Raw genomic sequence first — 9,170 nt, 5'->3', positions numbered from 1 at the left:
GTATGGGGGGGGGGGGGGGGGGCGGGAAAGACTGCTCCCAGCTAAAATCCAAAGAAAAATTGTGCTTCCGTTCTTCAGTCATTTTCAAGTGGATACTGTCAAAGAGAATTACAGGTTTAAAAAAATTCTTCCCTGACTTCTTGAAATAGTCTTGAAAGTTAAATAGAGGCTTGACTGTTGTTGCGGGAGGCTTGTTTTTCTGTGCTGTGTTTAGCATGCATGATGAAACTCAACTAGATAATAATTTAATTTATTTAGAATACATGTAAGTTATGCTGACCTATTGAGATTTTCAGCTGTACAGAGAAATGCGTCTATCGAAAAACACTGGTTGCAGTTTCGCAGCTTGGAGAACAGTGATGAAATACCTATCTACACTGAGTTTTGTACAACCATAAATTTTATAGGAGAGAGAGGAGGCTTTGTTTCTAAAACAAAGTGTGTGTTTTGAGCTAAGCCTACACAGCTGTCTCCTTTACACGGTCTACCTTTCTCGCTTTCCTAAAAAATCTATCTATTCCTTTTGCTTTCGTTTCTTTTCATGGTGATTAAGGTGCTAATGAATTGACAGGTGTTCAGGAAAATCGTGAGGAGTGAGATGGATTGCTGGGGAAACAGAAGTGTGGTGAGAATATGGTATTTTCTGGAGATGCTGAACACTGTGGCTTCAGCTGAGTTCTTGGGACTTGCAGGCACTTGGCACCCCTGCGAGTTTGCCTCTAAATAGATGTAGCTGCATCATCTGATTCCAAAGAGGGCATAACTGTCTCTACTAATTTGCAGGGTATGACCACCAAAGACAGAAATTAATTCCATCAAGGGAGGACAAAAGGGTTTAACTAAGATTCAAAAGATAAAAGTAAGCAAAGGGATAACTTTGAGCATTAAATCCTATTTGTCTTGCTTTTAGTCTCGTCTCCTGACTTCAGTTGACGTAATACAACAAGTAGTGTAAGCAAAGTTTAGTTCCAAATATCATGATAGGTAGCTTATAGCGAAGCAAATGATTGGAATAGTCTTCCAAAAGAAGTGCTGGAGCTCTGTTGATTGAAGGATATAGGATGTGAGAGCAGAACAGATAGGCAAGACAGAAGATGTGCTGTGTGCGGCTGGACCAAACATCTAGTTTCTATGGTATTCTTTTTCTGCTCGCTACCTCAGTAGTGAGTTTAATTCAGTTTATTCAATACCTGAGAAACCAACGAAGTACACTAGTGAGCTTTTCATGCCCAGAGAAATGACCCTGATCCTGGTTTGCAACTCTCTTTTGGCCTTTAGTATTGAAGAAGGTAAAGCATCGACTGGTAGAGAACATGAGCTCGGGGACAGCAGATGCCCTGGGGTTAAGCCGAGCCATACTTTGCAATGGTAAGTATTGTCCAGGAGGACATTTTCTTAAGGAACGCTTCCCCTCCTGTGCTTACCTGCTTGTTATTGTTACTTGCATGTTCCACATTATTCCTTCACAGTTCTTTCCTTCTGCTATGCCTCACTGTTGTGATTGCCTCTGCTCTTCCTGAGTGATGTATCTTGTCATTGGCACCATTTAAATGTTAGCTAAGGTCAAATTAATTTAAAGTGGGGACCACTTAGTGAATGCCAGTAGGTGATGACCCCACACAAGTTTGCAGTTATTTTAAAAGCTTCCCATGTTGGACCAGGGGACAGGCATTAAGAGGTGAAGGAAATTTGAACCAAAGATATGAAACTGGTGTTTTTTCCAGTCGATCAGGTCTTAACCATGTCCTGGATTTGATTGTTGTAATTCTGTATTCTGATTCTTGTTTCCATTTAGATGGACTAGTGAAGAGATTAGAGGAGCTGGAGAGGACTGCAGAGTTATACAAAGGTAAGCTCTGTCTTCCATCAGACACCAGATGGGAGAGAAGGATGCCTCCAGTATGTTTCAGTGAAATGACTTAAAATGTTTTTTCTGGCTTCCATCACAGGCTTGACAGAGCACACCAAGAGTCTTCTCAGGGCTTTCTTTGAGCTATCCCAGACACACAGAGGTAAAGAATCTTGAGGGATGGGAGCAGAAATCTTTGACCTCCAGTTTCAGGAGTTTCAGTCAGTACTTAGATGCGTGGTTCCCTCACTCAAAGAAAATTAAGTGTTGCAGAAATGAGCTGGGAAGGGCTGCTCTCCTGGCATTAGTGGTCGTGGTGCTAACGCAGGCCCTGTCTTTCACATGAGACACTGAAGAAATGCCCTGCCGACCTCTGATCTTTGGGGAATATGTAGCGTCATTCCCCAGCTAATTGCAAGGTTACAGGAAGGAGTTGTAATATTGGAGGCAAGATTCTGCTGCAGAGTCAACCTCTTTCATCTGTTTGTATTTAATGCCGTCATCCAGCATTTGGAGATGTTTTCTCTGTCATTGGTGTACGGGAGCCGCAGCCAGCTGCCAGTGAAGCCTTTGTGAAATTTGCTGATGCCCATCGCAACATTGAGAAGTTTGGGATTCACCTTCTGAAGACAATTAAGCCGGTAAAGAATTTAACCATAGAAGTAAAGGGTCTGGAGAAGAGGGGAATCTAGAAAGACAGAAGCCTGTCTTTGAAGGTGTGGTCTTAAAGATCATTCATTGTGGGAAAGACTGTCTTTGCTTTCCTTCAGGGAACTCTCTTCATAAAGAACCTAAGAGGTAACGTAGTGAATATATCAGTCTTGTCCCTTTGACCTTTGCACATGAGTATATTCCTCTCCTTTTCTTTTGGGGATGAGAGGGTAGTTTGATCAATGTAGTCCCTATCCCTGATATTGGTATCCATAATTAAAAGATGTCACTAAATTTAAAAGAGTTTAGATAAGCAGTCCAGGAACAATTTAAGGATTTCAATCATTATATCGAGGGAGAGTCTCCAGATGGATCTGTCCACTTAGTTTAGCAAATTGAGGATTAAATGTTGATTTGGGCACTGCTTTGAGTGCCATGTTGGATGGACAATGTTGGGTAGTGGGCCTTTTAATTAGGGAGAGCGGTTTCCAGGACCAATTGAAAATGAAACAAGATGAGTCAAAAGAAGACGAATTCAGACTAGAAGTGAGGCGTGCACTTCTAACCCTGGAACCACTTGCCAGTGACAGTAATGGATGCTTTAACCATGGCAATTCTGAGCCAAGATCAAACATTTTCTTTCAAATATGCTCTAGTTCAAGAAAGAGTTAACTCGAGGCAGTCTCATGACCTGTTATGGTTAGAAGGTTGCACTTGATGAATTGTAGTCCTGCTTTTTGGTCTTAACATTCAGCAACAGGATGTTTCCCTTGCAGATGCTTACTGACTTGAATACATATCTGAATAAAGCCATTCCCGACACAAGGCTGACTATCAAAAAATACCTGGATGTCAAGTTTGAATATTTGGTGAGCTGCTTACTTTTTTTTTTTTAGTGCTCGTTGAAACTAAGTTTCGTAGAATCATAGCTTGGAAGTCACGTACAGCCTATATGATCACATATCCATCCTTCCACAATCCATGCAAGAATGCATTATTTTTCGCAATGCTTTGTCTGCTGCCAGATTACCCAGACTCATACATCTACTTTTAACCTAATAGTTCTCACTGGTAAGAAAGATCTCCCAGAATCCAGGTGACTTATTTTCTACATGACCGAATTAATTTCCTGATTTATTTGTAAAGAGTTCCTACACAACTTACGCTCTTGAACTCCCCTTAGTAGCTCTCCAGTCCATATTTTTCAGATAGTTCTGGATAGTCTTTCTTTAGCCAAAGTAAACAGCTGTCAAGTCATATTTCTTTTCATTTAGACCATGCCTTTTTTTTTTCCTCCTCCATTCCACTCACCCCTTGTTTTCTACACCCAAAAAGGGTAGGGTTGCTAAGTACATCTGTTCTATAACTGTAGGAATCTGTTTCCTTTTACCAGTTGAGAAAAGTATTTGGAGCTGCAGCCCTAAGGCAAGTGAATATGGCAGCATCTCTTCCCACATCAGTCCTTCCCACAATTAATCTTTCTTTTTTTTTTTTTTCCCCCTTTATTTATTCCTTCCTTATACTTTTCTGGTACTGTGTTTTCCCAAACAGTAGATGAACACAGGATTTTTCTTTTACTAGGTTATACATATCGAAAGTATTTGCTCCTGTAGTCTAAATATTAAGCACCTTCTCTCTCCTCCACTGTTTTCTCTCCCCATCTTTCTCTAAATAGGTTTTCTTTCCACCTGGGATGTTTAATATACTCTAATCTCACCATGCTTTCCCCAGCGTCCCTAGCTGCAGCATTGAGGGAAGGCTTGAAATGCTACAACCCTATGGCTACGGGTGATGATGAAATTGCTTCTAATTCTTAATATTTCCTTCTTGTTTTGCTTTTTTTTTTATTTATTTCAAATTCTACAAAGTCTTACTGCCTGAAAGTCAAAGAGATGGATGATGAAGAGTACAGCTGCATTGTGAGTACCAGTACTGTGGCACTGACAACTGCCTGCGCTGTTTCTGCAGCTTCCCTGTGCACGCTGCCTTATAAATGCAGAAATGCTCCCGTGCCCGTGTGCACCCAAGCTAGTGAATGCATCCTAAGAATTATGCACGTTTGTTCTTAACACATTAGAAACTGGAGATCCTTAAATGCTACCTGGGAAACACTGCCAATAACTGTCATGAATCACTAGTGCTGTGGAATAGTAGAGGGATCAGACATCTCCTCTGCAGCTTGTTTGCTCGGTGGTTGCCTGTCTCAATATTTAAGTAACGTTAGCTTGTGTAAGGAGGATTAAGGTGTTATCTTCACAGATTCCATTTGTGTGTAGTGTACAGCTTATCCTTAATTCTGGACTTGTTTCTGAGACATGGAGGTTTAGTTTCTCTGCAGCAAAACACATGTGAAAGCTGCATTTGTAGTTGAAGAAAATTGGAGTTTTACGACTGTAATCCTTAACAGCTCTGCTTAAGATATCTGAAGGTATCCCCTACATGCCCAGTTTCCCTGCATAAAAGTAAGATCTTGTTTTATCCTAGATATTGATCTCAGAGCAAGGATCTGATTTTTTGGAATGCCTAGTTCCCAGTGCCAGGAAGGAATAAAACTTTCCTAATACAACATTTAATTATATCTTTTCTTCTAAATGGGAAGGGACGAATCCCAGTCTTGCCCAGCAGAGTAACATCTTTGGGTTTTGGCGCGTGCAGCTTGCATTATGAAGCCATAGTCCATAACAGGGATTTTTATGTATGTTATGTTTACAGGTGCAAGAGAAAAATGCTGTTTTGCTGACAGATCTAACTCCTTTCTCTCAAAACTGTTTTGTGGGACAACGTATAGGTCCCTCCCTACTGGTTTCCAGCGTTGTGTCTGGGTGGTTGTAGATACCACAGGGTTCCCTGTGTAGATGTATAGTATGTTATGCAATCTGTATTGGGCGAAGCTTGCAGAGGAGGGCAGAATTTTTTGTGTGATTGAGTTAAATTAATATATCCCTCAGACCCTAGGCTGCTTTGTTCATAGTGCCTGTCTTAATAGTTCAGGTAAGAAGCCATGCCACTTCTCCATGCTGGGTTGCAAGGTGCCTGTCCTTTTGTCTTTGCTTAGTCGTGATGCTGTTCTTTACCGTGGTTGGCATGTATTTGGCTTTCAAAATTGACTGGCAGTTGTTGACATGGCTCAGCGTTCCTCATGTTTCGTGCTTCCTGACCCAAGGTCATCATGAGTCCACATCAGTAGACAAACCATGTGTACAAACACTGTTAGGGGAGTCTCTAAAGTGGTGCTGTGTTTCTGGCAGGCTCTGGGTGAACCCCTCTACCGAGTCAGCACTGGGAACTATGAATACCGCCTTATCCTACGTTGCCGGCAAGAGGCTCGCACGCGCTTTGCCAAGATGAGGAAGGACGTGCTAGAGAAAATAGAGCTACTGGACCAGAAACACGGTGAGTACCGCTGCTGTGTCCAACACCTGGCTTTGGCCTTTGTGCTCCTCCTTCATCTCAGCTCAGAAGTCTTTGCTGAAGAAGCCTTTTGTGACTGTGCCCGAGACATCCGCCCTCAGGAGCCAAAAGGGGTTAATGCGTAGGAGACTGTATCTGATGCTGGCAAGGGAATCTTGATTGCAGCCTTCACACTGTTTGGGGAAGGAGGTTTTCACCTGATTTGTTCCCAACATGTCTCCGCTACAGTGCAGGACATCGTGTTCCAGCTCCAGCGTTTTGTCTCCACGATGTCCAAGTACTACGATGACTGCTATGCCGTCCTCCGAGATGCGGATGTCTTTCCCATTGAGGTGGACCTTGCCCGCACTACTCTCAACTATGGGCAGAAGGACACGTACACGGACGGGGCAGAAGAAGAAGAAGGAGGAAGCGAGAGAGAGAGTAGCGGGAAGGAGGACGCAAATGGTGAAAAGCTCATTGATGATGCCTGAGTGTGCTGGCATAGCCAGAGGAAAGACTTTGCAGACTGTATAAAAACATGTATTTCACGTGGCGATTCATCCTCCGTGATTTCTGTGTATGTCCAGCCTGGGATTCCTCCTCTGCTTTGGGTGGGGGTAGCTGGTTGGATTGGGACCAGCCTCTGCTTTCCTCTCTCTTCCCTAGTTTGCCTGGATATTCCTTTTTCCCCCCCGAGACTTCTGCTGCCCAACTCAGGTACTGAGGTGTGGGGAGGAAAATCCCCTACCACACCGCTGTGTCACTCTGTGTGCAGACAGGCCGCTGCTGCGCGTGTGGGGTGCACCACTCCCCCCCAGCCCGTGGAAACCAGTTAAACATCTCGAGATGATTACGAGTGGTGAGAACAGCTCCCTTCTGTCCTCCCTTTGTGCTATGGGAAAATATTAGCACCAGCATTGGTTTCTTCACCCTGCTGCTCGCTGTCTTCAAGCTTCCCATTCTTTGGCCTGTTCTAAGCTTCCTCTGTCTTTTCTGTCTGTCCCTGTGGGCTGCAGGACCAATTTTTGTAGGATGATTGCTCCCACCACTCCCAGCTCTCTGCGCCCCTGTTTTTAAGAAATAGGAGCAAGTCTGAACTGGTGCCTAGCGGTGGTGGTGGTACTTGCCATCTGATCACCCCTCCAACCAAGGGGCTGGGGGAAGCTCTCAAAGCAGGGGCTGGTACGCTGGGCTGCTGCAACCCTGCTGCAAAGATGTAGAAGTCTCTTCCCCTGGCTACCACGCTCTTCATCCTGAGCTCCTGCGCAACCTGCACCGTCTGCACACACCACAGCTACACCCCAGGGCTAAAATCCTGCAGGATGTGGCTCTGCCCTTCCCTGTAGGAAGGAGGGACCTGGCTCAGGAAGGAGCCCCCCTACTCGGCAGAGATGCTGAGGTGAGCGCGCTCATCTGATGCAGACAGGTTCCTGGGAATAACGCCGAAGCTGCCTGCATTGCCTTTCCCTCGTTCTCCTCTCTCACGGCTCCTTGCGATGGGCAATAACCAAACGTCCTTCTTAAGGATGTGCAGCCAGTCCTGCACGCTCTTTCCTTGTGCAGGTGCCAGGAGGAGCCCCCTTAGAACCGCAAAGGAGATGTCCCGTCCTTAGACTAAAGAGGAGAGACAGGAGGCCTTATGGAGAGAGGAAGACACGGCCTGTAGGCCAAGGCTTTGAGGGTTTTTTTTTTGTGTAAAGCGTGAAGAGCGTACCACCTCCTGCTCTCTCTACACAACCATTTTGTGCTGCCTCTGGGCCAGCCAGGAGCAGTAGCTAACATCCCGTTCCCCAGCAAAGGGAAGGGAGGGAAAGGAAAACCAAGGTAAGTGAGGCTGCTTCTTTCCTCCTTCCTCTTCTCTTCTCCTCTCTCCGCGCCCGTGGGCTGATCCCAGATGCAGATGGCACTTTCTCTTTTCGCGGGCAGCACAACTGCCAGGAGTGATGTGCTTCTCGGAGACGAGGGTTTTGACTTCTCTGTCATTACATTCTAGTGGTAATGAGAGAAGTTATTTAAGGGCATTAATTTATGATTGAGATGTTTGTTTTGTTTTTTCTCTTTGATTTGTTTTTGGAGCTTCGTCATCTCTGTGGGTGCCTGGAAGAAAGCCATCCGTGGTCAAGCTGCTCTGGAAGATTTAAACAGACACTGATGTACTGACTGTTGTCTCTAATGAAAAATGTGACATTTCGTTTCCTGTCCTTTGTGGGTTTTCTTTAGGCGTCTGTTTGCTTATCCTCCATTGGTTTTAATCTTAAAATATGAGATGAGTGTCACGTGCTGGCCATTTTTTTTTCTTGCTCATACTGGTGGATAATCTCTGTGCCAAACTGTGGTGGGCACCACAGCACAGGTTTCCAGAGGAGGAGGCTTATAAATGCTGCAGCAAGACCAGTCCTCCATGTAATACCACCACCTTTGCATCTTGGCTTTCCAGGGGAACGCCAGCCTTGTAAAGCCACCAGTTACCTCAGTCCTACCTGGTGGTATCCTTGCACCCCTCCAGGGCCAGCTTCTCCGTGCAGCTCAGCTGTTGCATCACAGGTTTGAGCCGATGCTTAAGTCCCTGATCCTCTTTCAGAGCTGTTTGCTGTGCCGAAGTACGGAGCGGTTAAGAGGAACAGAGAAAATGCTGCAGCGGAGCCTACCTGAAAGCCAACAACGTGACGTGGAAGGCACCGTAGCCAGGTGCCTTGCAACCCAAAAACCCCACCAGGTTTTTTGCAACTCAACTGGTGGAGGGGAAGAGGTCTGGGTGTCTTACAGCACCGTCTGTAGCGAGATCTTGTACCTTAAGGGCTTTTATGTGCTCTTGTGAAGATTTAAGAGTGGGAAGCCTGGAAGTGTTGACCGGTGACAAGGAAACAGAGGGGACCTTGTTCTAGTGACCTACCTGGTGCTGACAAGGGCAGTTGTTTTCACGCTGTGGACCTTGGACATCTGGGAAGTTGTGAGCTGCTTCTTGCAAGGGGGTATTGGTTAAATAAGGAAAACCCAGCCTGGGGGACAGGGCTTTGGGGGTGCTGAGGAAAGAGCTGCAGAGCAACTTGGTTGAACAGAGCAGAAAAAGCGATCTTGTACCTTGTGGGGAGGGGAAAACGAGCTTGCGGAGCAGTGAATGAATGCCGACAGGGCTCCGTCACCCTTGCTGCTGCTTCTCATTCTCCCAGAGCTTTGCATCTGGGGTTTGGCATGGTGCTGAGGCTGATTTGGGATGTTTCTAAGTGGGTTTGAATAGGAAAAAGCCTGAAGTCAGGGCTGTGGCTGGCTCACAAGC

At 45.4% G+C, this 9,170-nt stretch overlaps 1 protein-coding gene across 1 annotated transcript in view; it reads left to right on the top strand.

The window, feature by feature from the left end:
* Nucleotides 1–6,448, top strand: part of PICK1 (protein interacting with PRKCA 1) — an 8,290-nt gene extending 1,842 nt beyond the window's left edge. Inside the window, exons 5-12 of the mRNA XM_009701698.1 lie at nucleotides 1,279–1,368; nucleotides 1,796–1,849; nucleotides 1,950–2,012; nucleotides 2,357–2,490; nucleotides 3,277–3,369; nucleotides 4,369–4,419; nucleotides 5,749–5,893; nucleotides 6,140–6,448. Coding sequence (XP_009700000.1) covers nucleotides 1,279–1,368; nucleotides 1,796–1,849; nucleotides 1,950–2,012; nucleotides 2,357–2,490; nucleotides 3,277–3,369; nucleotides 4,369–4,419; nucleotides 5,749–5,893; nucleotides 6,140–6,384 — 875 coding nt within the window. The 3' untranslated portion in view covers nucleotides 6,385–6,448. The remainder of the gene's footprint in view (nucleotides 1–1,278; nucleotides 1,369–1,795; nucleotides 1,850–1,949; nucleotides 2,013–2,356; nucleotides 2,491–3,276; nucleotides 3,370–4,368; nucleotides 4,420–5,748; nucleotides 5,894–6,139) is intronic.
* The last annotated feature ends 2,722 nt before the right edge of the window (nucleotides 6,449–9,170 follow it).

This window comes from Cariama cristata, unplaced genomic scaffold (genome assembly GCF_000690535.1).
Source record: "Cariama cristata isolate BGI_N322 unplaced genomic scaffold, ASM69053v1 scaffold21696, whole genome shotgun sequence".
In the NCBI taxonomy this organism is placed as follows: Eukaryota; Metazoa; Chordata; class Aves; order Cariamiformes; family Cariamidae; genus Cariama; species Cariama cristata.
The sequence above is the reverse complement of the archived record's forward strand: the minus strand, read 5'-3'. Positions and strand labels throughout refer to the sequence as shown.